This window comes from Falco rusticolus, chromosome Z, assembly GCF_015220075.1.
Source record: "Falco rusticolus isolate bFalRus1 chromosome Z, bFalRus1.pri, whole genome shotgun sequence".
Classification (NCBI taxonomy): domain Eukaryota; kingdom Metazoa; phylum Chordata; class Aves; order Falconiformes; family Falconidae; genus Falco; species Falco rusticolus.
The window spans coordinates 65,699,567-65,720,635 of record NC_051210.1 but is presented as its reverse complement, the minus strand read 5'-3'; the positions used below and the strand labels follow the sequence as shown (position 1 = coordinate 65,720,635).

General features: G+C 43.1%; 1 protein-coding gene across 1 annotated transcript in view; it reads right to left on the bottom strand.

Moving 5' to 3' along the window:
- LOC119141662 (chondroitin sulfate proteoglycan 4-like) overlaps positions 1-16,733 on the bottom strand; it is a 44,756-nt gene extending 28,023 nt beyond the window's left edge. Inside the window, exons 1-3 of the mRNA XM_037374167.1 lie at positions 16,539-16,733; positions 5,965-6,128; positions 403-3,972 (exon numbers count right to left, since the gene is read on the bottom strand). Coding sequence (XP_037230064.1) covers positions 403-3,972; positions 5,965-6,128; positions 16,539-16,623 — 3,819 coding nt within the window. The 5' untranslated portion in view covers positions 16,624-16,733. The remainder of the gene's footprint in view (positions 1-402; positions 3,973-5,964; positions 6,129-16,538) is intronic.
- Between the last annotated feature and the right edge of the window lie 4,336 nt (positions 16,734-21,069).

Genomic DNA, 21,069 nt, shown 5'->3' with positions numbered 1-21,069 from the left:
CTGAATGAAACAAAACCCTTTTTTCCTTGGCATTTCCCACTAGCTCAAGTAAGAACAATACACGAAGTACCAACAATTGTCACAACTAAAATAAATATACAAGTGCAGCGTGCCCAAATCTTAACTTTTTCAAGCACCAATATGTAACAGAGTCAAAGACTATGGGCAGCTTTTTCCTTTAATATAACCAGTTTTCCTTCTTAGAAATGGAACCTTGCTAGTGTCAGCCTCCAGAATTACGCATCCAGAATGCAGTCATGTTACTGCAAACCAAAAGGAGATAAAGAAGTCAGAGACTAAATACACTGCAACAGCTGAGAAAGTGGTGAAGAAAACTCGCTACGAGACTAGAGAAATGCACACTATTGGTCTATGCACTTTATTAACACACAGTTAACTTACTTGCAGTTTTCCTTTACTGATTTTCACTGGTTTTCCTTCTTCAACCAAAAGATTGTTTTTGTTCACAATCCTTGGTGGCAACTGGTGACTTTCCAGATATATGCGAACATGCACTCCAGCATCCAGATGGACATCTCTAGCATGGATTGTAAAGTTAAATGTGTCAATACGGTTGCTGCTGCCATCATGCCTGTAAGTCACATACCCCTTTATCAGATCAAGCTGAGTAAAAGAATCCACCAATAGATTATTTACATATATTCTTCCATATTTTGGGAAAGAGACAATCTCATATGTAAGCTCATGATCATTTCTTATGTCTTCATTTGTAACAGCACTTAGGTTAGCTGTTGTTACAGTTTCCTCTTTCCCTTTCTGAACCAGCAAGCCTGTATTATTTGCCAGCCTAACATAAGGATCAGTGGCGCTAACTTCCAGAAGTGAAGAGGTATAGTGCTTGCCGTCTGTCACAAAGAGCACAAAACGCCCAAAATCTGCACCACGGTGTATGAACAGGACTTGCTTCTGCTCCAGGTCCACTTGTTTGAATTGGTAGAGTCTGTGCAAAGTATCATTTGTTAACACCAAGTCCCCATTGGAGATGCCACGTCTAGTATATAGCAACTGTCCATCATCAAAATCAGAATCAGGATCATGATAGCAAAGATCTGCCAAAGTTAATAATCGCTGCCCATTTCTTACTACATTAAATATCTTATCAATTACACGTACTGGTTTCTCATCATTCTTCAGGTGGACAGAAATGTTGAATTTAATTTCTACTGAGAAAGGTTCTACTTCTGGATCAAAGTTTGCCCACTGTCCTGACTCTTCACTGGAAGCTCTTAAAAGAAATTCATCAAACGCTGTCTCAGAGTCATCGTGCACATACATAAGGCGGTTATCCGTTATATCTTTGCTAGTGAAAGTGGTGACATTGTCATTACTTTCAAATGAGCCTAAAAATTTACTGAGCTTTAATTTCCCATGCTTAGGAAACTGTGTAACTTTATATTGGAAAGTTCTATTATCCGGTGTTTGCACAAACAATTTTGTGCTTGTTATTAACTCTCCTTCACCTTCAGCAACAGTCAGGCCACTGTTGGTCAAAATAATGTTTCTGAAATCTGATTTGATATAGACGTCAAAGTCATATAAATTTGATTCCAGGTACTTTGTAGAAATGAGGAATCTAAATGAATCACAGTTGTCTTCATGGTATTTGCTGATCAATTCATATGCTACTTTTTCATCAGTAATATCTTTCTGGCTAAAGACTGAATCTTTTTTCAAAGGCTGGTCATTAAGCAGTATCTGTCCATTCTTTGGTAGGGACTGCAATTTAAAATTAAGCTCATCTTCAGGTATTTCTAGATCCACAATCACAGCAAAAAGATTATCTGAATTCAAGGTGGTTTTTTTTGATTTTTCAACTTCCAGAGGAGCATGTTTCAATAAACTGTACCTTAACCATTTCACTTTGATTGGGAACGTGTGCTCTTCACTGATTCTGTTCCCTATGTTGACTTTGAATTTAAATTGATCAGTTACGTTTTCCATCTGAATTTCTTTAAAAGTGCTACAGTATCTCACACGGCTGCGCTGAACAGAGCGTTGAGAAAAAGAGTTGACTTGTTTCCATTCCCCGCTGGAATGCTGTCTTTGGACTTCCCCAAACTGTGGTGGCTCTGTGATGTCATACCGTATCTCCAGCTCCTGGAGGTTGGCATTTGTTTCAACTGCGAGATGCCTAGGTGTGATCAGAGCTGTAACACCCTGGAGTAGCTTTACCCCTGAGTTGTTGACAACTCTGTAATCCAAAGGAACTGCCATGACACGTAACACAACAGTGTTGCTCACCTTCTCCCCATCACTCACCCTCAGAACAATCCTTGAGTTCTTGACACCTGTGTGGACAAAGAAAACATTGCCTTCTCTTAAATTCTCGTTAGAAAAAGTAGTAATAGGTTTTCCAGGATGCTTTGAATTTTCTAAAAATCCTGCATCTGCATTCAGATTTCCAAGCACTGAAAGACTAAGATCCATAGGATCTGTATCCCTATCTAGAACTTTTATCAGATCACTAGTCAAACGTTTTTTGGAGTTCTCTAAGAGAAGCAGCAAGTTTCCCTCAGGAAGTGTGATCTCAGGTGCATCATTTACTGGAGTGACAGTAATGCTGAACACATGATGCTCATTTCCTTGCAAATATGGAGGCACAATCTTCTCACTAGTGGTAGAAATGGAGAAATTAAAATAATCGTAAGTGTCCTCAGAGCCATCATGGACATAAAGAATCTTCCCTTGCCACAAATCATTCATAGTAAACATATTTACCTCCTGCGCTGGTTCAACATCTAGCTTTAAGTCTCCATGAGAGGGTCGTTCCTTTATTTCAAATAGAATTTGTGATTGATGAATCCCTAATTTCTGAAAGTCTAAGTTGACTTTTATATGTTTAGATTCAAGTGAAGCTTGTCCACCCTCTAGCACAATCAAGTTACTTAGAACTAAAAGGGGACTTTTGTCTTCCTTGCCCAGAGAGACAGAGCTTTCAGGGGAAATGGCAAATGTTGGGGCGGCTTTCACAGTAGGGTTCTTTACAGCCATGTCTGAAGAAAGATTTTTATTAAAGGTACTTTCTGTTTCACATCCAGCTGAAATGTCCTTTGTTACCAGAACATTCTTCAGTGATTTCTTTTCTGAATTGGTTTTCAGGTCTCTTAAGCAACCTTTGAAGGATCCTCCTCTGGCATACTTTCCAGACACTGAGATTAGCTCTAACTTAATCAACTCTAATCGTGTGCTGTCATCTACACCACCTACAAAAAGAGACCCCTTCAGAAGCGGCAGCTTACTGTGGGGAGGCAATGATTTTTTCACAGTTTCTTCATCCAATGTCAGCTGCAAATACTCTGCAGTAAATTTCAGTTTGATGTAGTGCCAATGACTATCATTGACTGACCTACGAGAGGAAAGCTGGGTTCTACTTTTATGTTTTCCAACACAGGCTTTAATTAATCCGTCTTCAATTTCCATTGCAATGAAATCTCCCGCTTGCCCAGGATGGTAAAGCAGCAAGCCACGTGCAGCTGAGGTTTGCAATGTAAACTCCAAGATTCCCTCGTCGTCAACATTCCATGATGGGAAAGAAACATAGGATCTGGAACTGAAGAAACTAATGGGTTCATCTTCATCTGCGAAGAATTCATCACTGCATCCCACTGAAACTTCATGGAGATTTTTAAAGCCAGGAGAAGGTCTCAGAGGCATCAGAATGTCCAGCTGATTGAACAACATGTCATCAATACACCCTCGGAAACCGGGTAGTGCTCCAACAAGGTAGGGAACTTCAAGTTTACTAGTACCACCTATGTAGAATCCATAATCTATATTTAATTCATAGAGAATTCCAGGCATTTTTGCACTCGTTCTATCATGTTTATCAGTTACTAATGTGACATTATCATGTTCATGATGTAGTTCAACCAGGTGCCAAGCTAAATCATTCAGCTGAGATCTTTGCTGAGAATGCAGTACTCGTTCCCCCATGCCAAAGTTAATTCTCAACTGCAAGAGAAGAGAATTTTACCTATCAAAATCCAAAGTGGTATTTTTCACAATCATATATTAAAATATAGTTAATACATTACTTTTCATATTAAGCACACAATTTACAAATTATAATTGAAAAAATAAAATCCCACTAAAATTTTGTGTAGGCTTACTTGGCATCACAAGTATGACTTGAATAATTACAAAAGGGCGAATGGGCTCCTCAGCAGTCCAACTAGGACTCCTGAGAACCCAAGTGACAATGATCTTTCAAGAACTTACCCTGCAGAAAAACTATTATTTGGATCCAAACATTTTCTATGATGCTAACTAACACTATCACATCAGAAATTCTGCCTTTCCTGAACATCATGCATTGAACACAATGATCCAATTTGATCTTAACACAACGATCTTGATTTCAGTGGAAATGAGGAAGACGCAGGAAACTACAGGCTGGTCAGTCTCATCTCAGAATCCTTAGATCCTCCTGAAAACTATGCTAAGGCACATGGAAAATAAGGAGGTCACTGGTGACATCCAGCATGGCTTCACTAAGGGCAAGTCAAGCCTGACAAATTCAATGGCCTTCTATGATGGGATTACAGCGCTGGTGGATGAGGGAAGAGCAACTGACAACATACTTGGACTTGTACAAAGCTTTTAACAGTGTCCTGCACAACATCCTTGTCTCTGAACTGGAGAGACGTGGATTTCCTAGGTGCACCACTCAGTGGATAAGGGTGGTGAATAATGTGGATGGTCGTACTCAAAGGGTTGTGGTCAACGGTTTGATGTCCAAGGGGAGATCAATGAGGAGTGGCATTGCTCAGGGATCAGTGCTGGGACCAGCACTGCTTAACACCTTTGTCAGCAACATGGCCAGTGGGACTGAGTGCACCCTCAGCAAGTTTGCTGACAACACCAAGCTGTGTGGTGCCATCGACACGCTGGAAGGAAGGGATGCCATCCACAGGGGCCTTGGCAGGCTGGAGAGGTGGGCCCATGTGAACCTCATGAAGTTCAAGAAGGCCAAGTGCAAGGTCCTGCACCTGAGACAGGGCAACCCCAAGAAAAATCACAGGCTGGGTGGAGAATGGATTGAGACCTGTCCTGAGGAGAAGGGCTTGGAGGTGCTGGTGGACAAAAACCTCAACATGACCCAGCAACATGCGCTCACAGCCCAGAAAGCCAACCATGTCCTGGTCTGCATCAAAAGAAGTGGGGCCAGCAGGTCAAGGGAGCTGATTGTCCCCTCTATGCTGCCCTCTTGAGACCCTGCCTGGAGTACCATGTTCAGCTCTGGGGTCCTTCAGACAGTAATAAGGACATGGACCAGTTGAAGCAAGTCCAGAGGAAGGCCACAAAAACGATCAGAGGGCTGGGCACCTCTCCTATAAAGACAGGCTGAGACAGCTGGGGGTGTTCAGCCTGGAGAAGAGAAGGCTCCAGGGAGACCTTATAGCGGCCTTCCAGTACCCAACAGGGGCCTACAAGAAAGCTGGAGAGGGACTTTGTACAAGGGCATGGAGTGACAGGACAAGGGGGAATGGCTTTAAATTGAAAGAGGGCAGATTTACATTAGATATAAGGAAGAAATTGTTTACTGTGAGGGTGGTGAGACACTGGCACAGGTTGCCCAGAGCAGCTGTGGATGCCCCATCCCTGGCAGTGTTCAAGGCCAGGCTGGATGGGGCTTGGAGCAACCTGGTCTAGTGGAAGGTGTCCCTGCCCATGGCCGGGAGGTTGGAACTAGATGATCTTTAAGGTCCCTTCCAACCCAAACCACTCTATGATTCTATGATCTAGAGATCTCAAAGGCTCTTAAAGGCCACTTTTAATAACTATGAGAGTAAGAAATAAATACAATATTTTGAATTTATCAATTATGTGATTTTTCAAATTTTTTAAAACAAACTTTGAGAATTGTTATAGATAACAGCTTAAAGAAAAATACTAAACAATACAGGCTACACATATGTTTTTAGCTATAGTCATAAACCACACCTGAACATTTCCTGCACGTAGCTCCATTAAACAATAATCCTTCTTCCCAGCTGCAAGAAAAAGCAGTCCATGTGCCTTGCTTGTTCGAAACCGCAACTGTAAGGATGTCTGAGAGGATGCTTCTGTCATGCTCAACTCCACAAAGCTATCACCATAAAATGATACTGAAAGAAAGGAAAATAAACAGGAGATTTAGTCACACAAAAAAAATCTCTTTTTCTTACCTACAGCCAAATAAATAAAAAACCCTTACATTAACTCTCCATATACTTAATTATGTATGAATGAAAATAGATCTCAGATACCAAATTCACCAGTCCAAGCAACTGGATAAAAGCACAATGGCCATGCTCGTATGGACAAGCCATGAATATAGCCCAGTATCCTACCTCCAACAGTGATGACAGAGAATCAGAAGAACAATGCAATCATATTTAATACTTCCCTTCAAAAATTCTTCCAATTATTTGTTTCAGGTGTTTTCCTGAGCTTGTCATAGTTGGTGTATTTTGCAGCTGCCAAAGGATTTACCTCTGAAGTACTCCTCTAGTTTCTCTTTGGAAAGAAACATCTTCATCTACAACATGCTTTTACATCTCCATCACAGACATCCTCTGTCATCTCTAATGAGAAGACCCACAGGTCTCCTGCCATCTGTGATTTTTTTCCTATATTCATCCATCTCTTTTCCAGGCTGAAGTGCCCTCTTGTTTCCTGTATGCAACCTCCAACTAACCCTGCTGCCCTGTTGGCCAGTCACTCAGTTTGGTACACACCTCCTTCACTCCCTTCTCCCCTCTGCCTTGAAGTTTCTGCCTTGAAGAACAGTAAGACTAGCAAACTTTCTCATTTGACTACTCACTGCCTTTAATATCCCCATTATTACTACACTGAACAGCCCAGATCCCAAGACCAAATCTTCAAAAACTCCTACCAGAAAAAAAAAAATCATTTACCCCCTTCTCCTATCTTTTAATCCATTACTTAATATACAATGACCTGCACTCCTATCCAATGGCTGCTCAAAAGCCTTTGATGACGAATTTTACCAAAAGCCTTTTTGGGAATCTAAATCATAGCCACCTTACCCACCCCCATCAAGAAAACACCAAGAGGTTTGTACAGCAGAACTTATCTTTAAATAAATCTATAAATTTGAATGGTATGGATGTCAGGTTTACAGTCCCCTGCTCATTCTCGTTTTACACCGGCATAAAATTTGCTGCCCTCCAGGATTCCATGCACCCAGGAATTTTACAGCATGACATTAGTTATTACCCTTAGCAAGTAAGCAATTTCATCCCTGAGGTTTTTTTAGGTCAACCCCTCTCATTCCCCCCAGAAAAAAGGAATTTCAGTTTGGGAATCTTCCCAATTAGCAGTGAACACCATTTCATTTAGCTTCTCTGCAGCAGTCATGCCCTTTCTGAGTGCTGCTTTTATACTGATAACTTAATCAACTGGCTGCACAGACCCTCTGCAGGGTTTTTGTTCTTGATGTATTTAAGAAGGATTTAGTAAAAGCTTTGATTCCTTCAGCTAGCTGATCTTTGACCTGTTTTTTTTTTTTTTCCAGCCCTGTCTATTTCCACATTACATCTGCCAGGGTTTCTGATCTTTCAGTTTTTCTGGACACAACTCTTTAAGGATGCCACCAGTTAAGTATTTATTTTGCAGATTTTAGCTTCATTCTGAGACAACTTTCTTATTTCAACACAGTTTTTAAAATTAAGCATAACCGCAGAGGACTTCCGAGGTTTAATTGTTCCAGTGTCTACATCAGCTGTCCCTCTGCTGAATCTAACACACTCTGATGACTCTTACAAAGTGTGGTTTTAACTCAGACTCTTAAACTGGATTCTGCACATTACAGAGTACCAAATCAAAGGTCTCATTAACTAGCTGTTTCATGAAACAATCATTAATAGTATCTAAAAATTTGATGTAGTATACATAAAAATTCTTTCCCAGGAATAAGATTTCAGCAAACCCCACAGCCAAAAGCTATCTAATAGTGTGTTATATAAAGTCCCCAGAGAAACATAGGGAAGACTTTAGATTACTGAAGTACACATATTTCTTGCAAAGGAAGGGTCACCACTGCACATAGAAAAACTAGTTCCAAGTTGAACAAAAAGGAGTTCTTCCCCACCAATTTACTTCTAGCATAAAATAAGTTTCATCAAGTAGCTCTAAAATACCTTACAGTTCTTCCATTAAAATCTATACAGTAAGAGAACCAATGCCACTTGTTGTATATAGAAATTTTATTACTGTGGGGTTAATAAAGTCCTGCCTTTTAAAGCAAGTATTGGAATAACAGAACTAGAGACAAACGCCCAGTCTCAGTGAGGATGGATTTTTACTAATAGGCCAGAACACAGGTTAAATGTTTTTAATTTTTATGTTACAGTAAATTCATATTATGGCAGTGGATAGGACTGTTACTGTTCTATCTACCATACAGATGGACTACAGGAGATTGTCCCTACCCTATAGAGCTTTGGACCCAATAACACAGGTAAGGGAGAGGAGTCTCCTGACCTCCATCTCAGCAAATGAGGCACAGAGATGCCAGGAAGCATAACCTAACTGTCTGAAATAACCTGTCTTCATCAAAAGATTACTTCATTTCCTTCAGTCACTGTAGTAACATCAGAACTTCAGTATGTTATAGGTACAAGAAGGTTTCACCTCAAGAAGACAGACCCTTCTCCTCACCCTACTGAGACTTCAAGAAACAGTTACATTCATTTTGCTACGTTACATCCTAGCACCCCTACGGAACTGACAAGTAAGAGACTTCATTATAACTTTGAAACTTGAAAACCACTTTTAAAGATACCATATTTTCATTAGACTCAAATATGTGGGGAAAAAACACTGGATTTTTGGGGAAGCAACTGAGCAGAAAGATAAATTTATCCATGGATTGTTAAGAGCAACTTAGAATAACTAGAAACACAGTTGCAGAGTCAATATTTTGCAGTGTGCCACTGGGAAACAGTTTGGTGTTTATACTATACATGAATTTCCTGAAAAAGAAAAAAGAAACTTGACTTAAAGCTTCTGCCTTCCACACAACACTTCAGCGTCAGAATCCATCACTGAAGGTGCAGCAGGAAGATCAACATCAGCCTAGGCACTGACCCAGCACTAAATAAGATCTTGTGCCAAGACCACCTACAGTGCTTTGGTGTGATTTCTGCTTCAGTACCCAGCAAACCAAGCAGCATGTTATTATAGTATAGGAATCAAGTTCCTCTAGAACAGACTCTTTGAGAATTATTTCTGACTGAAACTGTATTATGAAGTGACCTCAAAATGAATCTGGTGCCACAGCTTTTGAAAAGGGGACATTTTACCATGGACCATCTGATGTTAATTACACCATTATGGAACGTATGTGGAGCTCAACCAACAGTACCCGTCTTGAAGCTCCCTTGCTACTGGAACAGGTGAATTCAGCCTATCATACAGGGAACGGTTCCTTTGGAGTGCCTGGGCAGATAACCTATTCCATAACAGCTCCGTGTCTCAAAGGGAAAAGATGGGTAGAAGCAGCTGAGAAGAGTCAGCTATAACATCCTTTCATGGACATGGATACATACACACAAAGGCTCAAAGAAATAGAGGCATAAGCACTTGGGATGCTGATTTAAAGATCCATTCAACCTGAGTTACTGGTTAATTTGTGATCCTCATCTGTCTTAGCCCTTAGAGCCAACCCTCAACTCTGACTAGAAATACCACGCTGCGGTTATAAATCCCTTCCATTATTTCCATCATAACAGACAGCATTTCTATGGGAAGTGTAAGTTCTGAAAGATTTGTTTCAAGTAATTTTACTGAAGATTGCTAATCAGATCTGTCCACAACATCCCTCTTAGAAGTAACTACAATAAACCAGGCCAGGCACAGCAAAAGCCTTCATAATCACAGAGCAAAAAGTTCTTCACTTGTCATCTAGTGGTGGCATTAGGCTTCCATTTTATCCTTTTGTTCAGCTTTCATTCGCTAGCATTAAAAAGCTCATCAAATTCAACCAACACACTCAAAATAATTTTTCTACTGACTTCTGTACTCACCAAAGTGCAAAGCGATAAAAACCTTGTCTCTTCTCTGTTGCCAAAACTAACAACCCCAGAAATCTACCTACAAGAAACCAACCTCAGACTCACCACAGTTATCATGAGCTACGCACATTCATCCGAAAACAAAACACTAAACAGCTAACTGAAATAATTATTTTTTTTCCTTTTTCACATTTTTTCTGTCAGTATTTCTCACTTCAGACTCGATTATGAATCTTCTCAGCAATGCACAGGGATCATAAGTAAGAACAGTGACCCCAGGATCACAATTCCATACTCATTTCATAACTGGAAGCAGTTCAATGCAGACTTCAAGTCTGCTCAACTTCTTTTGGTCTCCACTGTGGACAGGAAACAGCCAAAGGTCCCCATATATCAATCCTTCCCTTATTTGGATCCTTTCTACACCTTTTTTTCCAAAGGAAGTAATATGGAAAGGCTTTCCCTACTGTACCTGAATCAGTAACCCAGAAAGATTTTCATACTTACGTAATCCATACAGGTTTTTACATTCAAGCCAGGTGAAAAAAAGAAAGAGAGAGATTTTAGCAGGTCACTTCCCTGCCCCTAATATCCACCCTTTTATATGAAAAAATGGAAATATTAATCTGATCTTCAAACAAAAAAGAAAAATTACATAGTTCCCATGTAAGAGAGTATTTGGACAATGGTTTCATCTTCAAAATGTTCAGAATGTACCGGTGTCTGGGCCCTTTAAAGATAATGCTTTGGCCAGAAGCCTATAGCGTAAGGAAAAACAACGCAGATAACACTTAAAAGTGTATTTGGACATCCTGAATCCTTCTGATGTAGACAAAAGCATTTTTTTACTATTAATACATAAAATATTGGCCTTCTGGTTTCAATACTACAATAAATGTCATAATTAGGCCACAAATTTACTGCTGCTCAGACAAACTGTTCCCATGTAGTGTGCTAATTTGCTGCGAAAACAATAATATATGACTTGTTTTACAGGACAGGGAGGGTAGAGGCAGGGGAGTCATGCAATCTATTACACTACTTAGTCATTAAAGGTAAAATCACAAAAGTAAAGGATTACGTCTAACATAGCCCATGTATGCAGGTCAGGATCCTCTTCAAACTCCAGAACTGCCATGCCAGGAGAGGTTTTTTTGCTTTTTTGCTGTTCAATGGAAAGACGATGACTGTAGTCATGTAGTGGCTTCACTAATAATCCGTACCAGTGAGGTCTACAGGCTGGCTGTATAAAAATGAATTAAAAAGAAGGGGGGACGGGGATCACATTCACCAGTTTTGAACCTGTTATCTCACCATCTACTGCTGTCCTACGGTGTATTGGCATCTAAGAGCCCCAAACACCAAGAAGGGCCTGATCGGCTAAAGGTTGAAGCACACCCCTCCCAAGGTACTCCATTCATACAATGTCCCTTCAAGAAAATAAAGGTACTTATCTTTCTATGTGAAAAATGCAAAGTCAAATTAAAGGTTAATTCATCCATCTTAACAGCATACTCAAAGTGCAACAAGTGCATAAACCATCAGGTGTGACTGGTGAGGTCCTGGCTGCATCACCTCTAGTGTATCTAGAAGCAACATCTGTTTCAGGTATCTGAATTAATAAGCTTCCCATAGTTCAGCTGAGATATGCACCCTAAAGATTTTGTCCCCTGCAGCTCTTTCGCAAAAGTATAACAGGAACAGAAATCAGCTGGCACAGGTAGCTCAGATTAATATTAATCTGCCAAACAGTGGTTTTCTGTCTGTTGAAAAATTCAGGTATTTTTTTGACTCTGCTATTTTAGATGTTCAAGTAGAAGCCCTGGCTAAAAGTGCAGTCCGCTTCTCCTTGTGGTTAGTGAAAAAGGTGTGACATCTCCTTTAGGAGAGCAGAGCTTTTTCACACTAATATTAGACTGTAGGCACATTCTCTGAGAGCTCACTTCAAGGCTGTAGAGAAACCGAAGTAGTATAACTTTGTCTTTCCTCTCAACCTTTGTCCCTCCCTTCTCAAAACAGCACAGCAGTTTTTCATACTGATACATTTCTTTTATGCTACCACCACTTTTAGGGTGCTCCAGTGAGAGGTGGAAGGGTTGTGCAATCTAGAGGTGAAGGCAGGTTTCCATATAGTAAAAATACCTTCAGGCTATATGAAAGTACAGCTTGAAGCCTCATTAAGAGTCCTCATGCACTAAATGCTAGGCAAACAATGAGAGATACCCTGAATCCTAAATAGCACCTGTTGTAACTAAGATAAAATAAGCAGGTTCCAATGGATGAAGATGCAGGTCCTAACTGTTCCCCTTAACCACAGGAAAAACAAGTACACAACCTCCAACATAAATATAATAGGAAGGGTCTCCCTTGGTATAGAATTTGAGTGATGGAAACAAGTGTTCAGAGCCTGTTAATACCAAATATAAATAAGCTGTTGTGATATTAATAACTTTGATAAGCCTTGTTTACTCTGATTGTACAGCACAACTGGAGACAGACTAAAAAGAGAGAGAACCTTAGTGAAAGAGTACCAAATTCCAGGTACCAAATGTAACAAGCTTTTATCAGTACTCCGCCAGAAAAAAAGAATACATTTACAATTACCGCATGGACTCACATTCTGCACTACAAACACGCTTAGAGCTGTCCCACAGAAACAGACCATTTCTCTAGCTCCTTCCAGCTAACAGAGCTTTGCACCCAGATCCAAGACTTCAATCACTGCACCACCAAAAGAGCTGTCAGTCCTCTGCAAAGTGAATTCCCTAGTTACACAAATACTGACTCTGCTCCTACAAAAGTTTGTAGTTTTAGCATGTTTCAGTTCTGTACTGAGGAACTTTGCTGGAACCATTTATCAGAACAAATGAGCTGAAGTGATTCACATGCTGCAAGCGTTTGTTCCAACAGTTTGTGATTTGCACATTTATTTCCCTATCCAGTTGTATTTCCTTCTTTCACCTTGAATCTGCCAGTAATGTTTCAAATCATTGTAATTATAGCAGAATCCTAAATTTAGAGTAAATAGAAATATTTTGGAGAAACAGATACTGGGTTCTAGCACTTGAATACAATTACTTTAAGAGGGAATAATTTATACTAAAGCTTCTAAAAAAAAGCCTTATCCAAGTGGTATGAAAAAGATGCTATGAAGATAGGATAAAAAGAATTCATCATATGAAGCTGTCCTAACGGAAAAATAATTCTTTCAGGCAAAATACCTTACATGGGAACATTTTGTTGGAACTTTGGAAAGGTCTGTGTATACTTCATAGCACATCTGTGATAAAAATCACTGTCTTTTAAAATATAATGCAAATAGTAAAATAAATTGCCATGGGTTTCATGGAGTCATCTGGAACTGCATATTCTAGAAATCAAGATGATCAGTTCTGGCAATTCAAAGCTCAAACTAGCAGTCAGAAAATAAAATTTCACAGCAATTACTTTCCTAAAAGTAATTTCATATTTGCTTTTTTGTTTCTGAACAGCAGTGAAGAATCACATTGCTAGCTCATTTTTCCCAAGTTTCTCATTGAAACCTCACCTCCTGTTAGAAAATCTTACAGTCTGGGTGACTGTCCGTTAAGACTAGTTAGTACTTCAAAGTCCATTAAGTCTAGAACTTCATGAGCATGACGAAATGAAGACTACCCTCACACAGTGGATCTCAATGCCTCTCACTGTTGTAGGGGGAGGAAAAAGTGAACGTCCTTTCAGTCTGACTCAGCAGCAATTAATATTGTCACCTGGGGGAAATAAACCTACAGAAAATATATCCTCATAAACAAAAATGCACTCACAGCTTCTTAATTTTCTCTTACAGCTAGATGGAATCGTATTTTGAATGTTCCTTTTTTAACTCAGTACTTACTGCATCACAGATATGATCAGATTCAATTGGTGAGGCTGAAAAGCACTACCGGTTACCACAAACTACCTTAGGTAATACGGTTTGCTTACAGATCTTACACTCTCCAAAACACAGTGCTGATACCTCACAAAACAGGACTTTGATTAATGAAGCTTTGCTACAAGGACAAAAGGTGGAAATAATGTAGCGAAATGACAGACAGAAAATAAAGAACCAAAATAACCTACTTCATGACGAAAAAACTACTTTCATCTTCGTTCTCTATCTAAAGCCAGTAGCAGATGATGTTAACAGCACATAAGGGGCACAGGAAAAGATGGAAGTCGAAAAGGGAGCTGCCAGACTCACTAGCCCCTTAAGGGTAATGTAACCATTATTCAAAAGTGAATTCTCAGGGCTGATTCACACTTTCTCAGTGTAGGACCTACAGTGAGATTTTGTGGATAAATCAAACACTATGAGTTTGTATGCCTCTTACACTCACCTAAAATGTACACAGTAAGGAACATCCTTGTGTTGCATCTACAAACACTTCACATACCAGTCAAGATGATGTTTAAAGGTCCCTTCCACCCAAAACTGTCTATGATTTTGTGATTTCCAGATAAAAGATAAGTCTTGTAGTCAAGTGAACAGAGCTGACATGAAGTTCTGGTTCTACCATAGAATCACACTCAGGAAAACCACTTAACAACTAATTTCAATTCATTGCCTATAAGAAGCTGTTAGTTTGGGGGGGGGGGGGGGGGGGGGGGGGGAGGCGGGTGTCCCCTTCCAGCCTTCAACTGATTTGCTATTTCACTCAAGACTTTTTGGGAGCACGGCCTCTCTGTCTCTGGGTACAGCCATAGTTATAGCAGGAGCTGGAGTAAGATGGGAGAGCTGGAATTAACAAGCTCACCTGGTAGACACCAGCTCAGCCTGAGCATTCTGCATGGACGCGCCTAGGTTAGAACACGCAAGAGCAGGTTGCACTGCAGATACCCCTACCTTGCAGTTTGCAAATGTACCCACTGGCTCTGGCTTTGCCTTGCACTGCATGCCATGCTGGGGATGAAGGATGCTACTGCAATGGCGAGGCATAAAGTAGTATGTCAGCTTCACAATTTCAAAATCAACAACAAAACCCTTTGTCATAACATTTAAGACAATGCTACTATTACCAGAAAAATTCCAGTGACAATCAGATCTCCCTGTCGTCATTGACAGCCCTGACACATCTCTATAAGCAATAAAAAAATCCACCTGTACACAGACTTTTTTGTTCACAAAACCAGTGAGAACATCACTTAGAGCACCACACATTGAAATTATCTCACAAAAAGACAAGAGAAGCAGACCTCACTTGTAATATCTAAAATTAATTCTGCAAGAAAAACTACCAATTCAGCCTTCATTAACCTCTGAAGAACTGAAAATTATTTTTTAAAGTTACAATGAAATATTAGGAGTTAATTTCTAACTAGTCTTCTCATCTAGTGAAAACAGCCACCATACAATCATAGAAACTGACAAGACACTTGACATCTCTAATGAAAGGGAGTTACAGCAACTGGTTCATGTCACATGGGATTGCAAAGAGTAAGAAAAAGAATTTCTGCTGGTCCGTTATTTTAAAAAGGTGTTTAAATAATAAACTTGATTACCAGTATTTGATGCTGTAATTATAATTTACCTGAAGATACATCACAAGAAGAAGCAAAAGACATTTCCAGCTGAAGCTTTGGCTGTCCTAATGGTTGTGGTGACCACCCAAGACCTACACCTTAGCGTGCATCACCCCCAGTGAGAGCTGCAGGCCCCTGGTATGTCTGGATAGCCAGATATAAGACTGCTAAATTTGGATGCCAAAAAACATATCTGCAGTTGCTGGCTGACACCTAACATCAGGGTGGCTAGCTCACACCCACACCAAAGCAAGGGAAGGAATCAGGGAATATTCTTGCACGTGCCTTAGCACTTTCCTTGTGACATACCACAGTTACGACTGTGAAAAGAAAAAAAGGGTTTTCACCCACGTTGCTTGGGTTTTGTTTGTTTATTATAAAGTGTAGCTACGTCAAGCCCCAGCATCTCCACGGCAGGCGGGGAAACGGGCATCCACACAGGCTCAAACGCAACTGGCAGGCTCGGCCACCACTTCGCAGGGAGGGGACACCCACGCCGCCACCGGGACGCCTGCTGTCCCAGCCCCTTGCCGGGCCGCTTCCAGCGGCCCCCGCCGAGAGCGGCGAGGCTCAGCCCCCCGCGCAGCCCGCCCCCGTCCGGCTCCGCGGCTCCCGCCACACGGCCGGGGGCTGCGGCCGCTGCTGGGCCTCACCCGCCGGGGCCGCCGGCCCCAGGACCGGGCCCACGGTGCTGCCCGCCGGGCCTCCCTCCGCCGGGCCGGGGCAGCGGGGCACCCCCCGGGCGGGCCGCTCCCGTTCGCGGCGCCACCGGTGCACAGCCCGCGGCGGGAGGCCCTGCCCGGTCCGGCCCCGGGGCGCCTCCCCGCACCGCGCCGGGGGCTGCCGGTCCGCCAGTTCCTGCCACCCCTCCCCCCGCCCGGCGCAGGTGCCTTCCGGTGCCCGGCCCGCCGGTCAGCGGCGCCCCCCGCCATGGCGGCGCCCCGCGGGCAGCCCTACCTGTGAGGGCCGGCCGGCTGGCGGCCAGCAGCAGCGCCGGCAGCAGCAAGGCGGCGGGGACGCCGGCCCCCCGCCCACCCGCCATGCCGCTGCGGCGGCGGGGCCGGAGCCACGGCCCGACCGGGCACGCACCGCCGGCCCTGAGGAGCGGCGGGAGAGCGTCACCGCCCGGCCCGCTGGCGGCCCGGCGCTCCCTGCCCGCCGCCCGGAGACGGCCTCTTCCCTCCCCGTCACAGCGCAGCTGCTCCCGCGGCCCGCCCCCCGCGCCAGGAGCACCGGCCCGGGACGCGGGACGGGGCTGGGCGCCTTCCCCAGGCACAGGGGCCGCTGCGGGAGCCGCCGCCCAGCCCTGCCCGGCGGGTTCCCGCGGCAGCGCGCAAGGCGCGGGGGCCCGCGGGGCGCCACCTCGCACAGCGGCGGGCGCGTCCGCCATGAGCCGTGCGGGGCGGCCGGGCCAGGCCGCTCGGGGTTTGGTTGCTCACATTTTGCAGACCTCTGAGGAGGGAGGGTCTCGGGCGCCCCTCGGCCGCTTGCCCTGGGAGCAGGCCCGGCTCCCCTCTCGGCTGTTGTTTCCACAGGGGAGCTGCCCAGGTGTCGCCTACAGCTGTTGTCAGTCATTCGCCCGCTGTGCCACCTCTGGGCGGCCTGAATGTCGGCTGGAGGGGGCTGCTCCGAGGTACCCCGAAAGCCTTCCTGCCCCTTTCGCGGCTGGAGCAGCTCCAGCCCTCGTAATCTTTGCATAGTGTGTGTAAGGAAATACATCATACTTCTCTATGGAAGAAACGTGTAGCAGGTAGACAAAGCATCAGGAGCAAAATCTCAGAGAATTATAACCAGTACAGGGACCTAAATTAGACAAGGCTCTGTATTTCACACCTCACTGTTGGTGTCCTGTGGTCAAAAGCACCAAGTCTGACTTCAGAAAATGTTTTAAAGAGCACACTTGAACCATTTGTGTATAACCCACTTTCTGTACTTAGTTCAAATATGCAGACATGCCTCCAGTCACATACATCATCCGTGCCAGGAACAGCCTTGCAGGCATAAAATTTTCTCTGATGTTATCAGCTGGCAGGGTGCACTGCAATGTGTCTCAACAGGTTGGGTTTTTGTTGGGTTTTTTTTTGAAGTTGTTACTCCCTTACACATAGGACTGGAATTTCTGACATGAAATCTGACACTAAGCAAGCAGAGCAAACAGCCGAGGTAATAATCCAACACTGCAGAATGAAGAAAAATTAATCTCTTTTCTGGGTCAGCCGTCTGGTTCTTCTCTTCCTTTGAGGTTTGCAGTCATCATTTAGTCCAGATTTTCCTCAGCAATATTTGGCAAGCTTTGCTGTCTTTATATTTTTAGAATAATGTACATGGTGGGAAGGGGGATCTGTGCCAAGAGGGAAATCACGGGGAGTGATCTTCACCCAGATATCACTTAACAGCTTTATTAAATATTTCATAGGCAGAGGCCTAATAAACTTAGGCAGAGGCCTAATAACTTCATTCTCTTCAGGCTGGCACTCGAAGAAGATTTGTGAAAACCTGAAGAAGGAGTTGTAAAAAAGCAGCAGTCTAGGATGTGAACAAGAAGGACAAAAAAGGCTTTTCACGTGGAATAACAATAGATGACATGACTGAGGCTGGAAAAGCAGACCTCCAGGTGTATGGCAGCAAAACTGTGCTGCAGCGGGGAAGCCTGGGGAAAAATTCATGTGTTGCTCAGGGATGACTTAACCTATCCACACCTAGGAGTACTGGGCTTCCCTAACCCTGTGCAGAGTTTTGCCATGGATGTCCCCCAGGAGAGACATCATCTTGTGCATCACTTGCACCATAGGCCTTGGGAAGTAATATTCAAAACCACCTCAGGAAAAAAATGCTGCAGCAAGGTGCTTGGATGAGAGGCGGGAGGTAGGTAAATGGGAGTATCCCATACTTATGAGGTGTTTGGGGGCTAAATGCAGAGACAGTGGGAAAGGGAGTGCTAGAGCCACAGTATCACGTGCAAGCTTGGTGCAGCCACGTGCAGGACACCATGCAAGCAAGGTGCGCTTCTGCACTGGATAGGGTCCCCAGCTGGAGGTCTGAGTTTAGAGAAGGGGGAAACTAATGAGTAATGTGGTTGGAGGTACCACACTGGATAGTAAGCTACCAAACTGTTGTGAAAAAGAAAAATACCTTTTCAAAAAATACTTCGTGATTCATGGCATAAGATGAAATTTGGGAATATGATGCCTTTATTTTAGGGTATGTGAAACTTAAAATCTATTCCACATTGTAGCTACACCAGTACAGTCACAAAAAATTAATCAGTCGGTTAATATGTTGTATGTAACCTTAATGAGTAATTCAGCATTCACTGAACTAATTATCTTGGTTTCAGCTGGGAAAGAGTTAATTTTTTTCTTAGTAGCTAGTACTGTGCTGTGTTCTGGATTTGGGTGAGAACAATGCTGATAACACACTGATGGTTTTAGTTGTTGCTGGGTAAGGTAACATTTATACTAAGTCAAGGACTTTTCAGTTTCTCAGGCCCTGCCAGGGAGAGGGCTGGAGGGGCACGGGACACTGGGACGGGATGGTGTTCCATACCATATGACGTCATGCTGAGTATATAAACTGGAATAAGAAGAAGGAAGGGAGGGACATTTGCCATTATGGCGTTTGTCTTCCTGAGTAACCGTTACACGTGATGGAGCCTGGCTTTCCTGGGGATGGCCAAACACCTACCTGCCCATGGGAAGTGGTGAATGAATTCCTTGCTTTGCTTTGCTCGCATGTGCAGCTTTTGCTTTACCCATTAAATTGTTCTTATCTCAACCCTTGAGTTTTACATTCCTTTCCGATTCCCTTCCCCACCCTTCTGGGTGAAGGAGAGTGAACAAGTGGCTGTGTGGTACTTGGTTGCCAGCCAGGGTTAAACCACAACACAGATATATTCCTTTAACAAAGTAATCTTCTTTTTAGTATGCTCATTTCAAAATTACCTCTCAACCAAAGAAAAGCTATCCACTCTGACAGAGCTGGGCTTATTCAGTCTGGAGAAGAGACGGCTCAGGGGGATCTCATCAGTGTCTTTGAAGAGGTGATGGGAGCATGTGAAGAAGGGGGAGCAGGACTTCTTAGAGGTATCCAGTGAAAGAACAAAAGCTAATGGGCAGAAACTGAAATACAGGAAATTTCATTTAAAATCAGATGAGGGAAGAGCAACTGACAACATACTTGGACTTGTACAAAGCTTTTAACAGTGTCCTGCACAACATCCTTGTCTCTGAACTGGAGAGACGTGGATTTCCTGGGTGCACCACTCAGTGGATAAGGGTGGTGAATAATGTGGATGGTCGTACTCAAAGGGTTGTGGTCAACGGTTTGATGTCCAAGGGGAGATCAATGAGGAGTGGCATTGCTCAGGGATCAGTGCTGGGACCAGCACTGCTTAACACCTTTGTCAGCAACATGGCCAGTGGGACTGAGTGCACCCTCAGCAAGTTTGCTGACAACACCAAGCTGTGTGGTGCCATCGGCACGCTGGAGGGAAGGGATGCCATCCACAGGGGCCTTGGCAGGCTGGAGAGGTGGGCCCATGCGAACCTCATGAAGTTCAAGAAGGCCAAGTGCAAGGTCCTGCACCTGAGACAGGGCAACCCCAAGAAAAATCACAGGCTGGGTGGAGAATAAATAAATAAACAATAAATCCTGGTCATGTGGTCAGAAAGGCAGAAATCCAGGATGTAAAATGTCCTGGTTTGTGTTCTTTCTTCCTCCTCTGTAGGATTCTTTCTGTATGTCATCTGCATATCCAGTAGCTGACCTCAGCGCTAAGTACATGTGTGCAAATGTGAAAAATCATTCAACTAGTTGAGAGATTCTTTCCTGTTAACAATGGGGTTCTGCTTGTTTGCATCTGACAGCCTATCAGTCTATTAGTTAAAGCAGAATGCATGACATTACTGACCACTATAATGCACTACACATCAGTTTCTTTTTATTGGATTTGCTTGAAGAAATGTTAAACTGAGAAGAAAGGACTTTCATGTGGTACTGGAAGCCACGTAGAGATTAGTTTCTATTCAATTTTCAACCAAATTTGCAATTGCTGCTACAGCCGAGACTTGCTTAGGATTCCCATAGGCTTTCAACCAATTTATAACAACAAAAAACCTCTCCACATGTTTTGAAACAACTTCTGTCAGACTTCTTTGGTTTTGGTTAAATTATACTGAAATTACTGTTGTGGATAAGAGACAAACACTCAGAAGACATTCCTGGATAATTCTGATGGTGAAGATCGAACGATGGCTGCAAGCAGTTGGGTGCCATCCTGCACTAATAATGTAAATATCTCCAGCTAAATAGAAGAAAAGAATAGTCTTTAGATAAAGCAGTAGTAACCCAACATTTATTGCATTAAAATGACATTTTAATTTGACATCTTAATTTTAATTTAACAGTATATCAGATGGTGAATATTCAACTTGGATTTCGGGGGCGGGGGGGGGGGGGGGGGGGGGGGGGAGCAGGGAGCACTGGACCA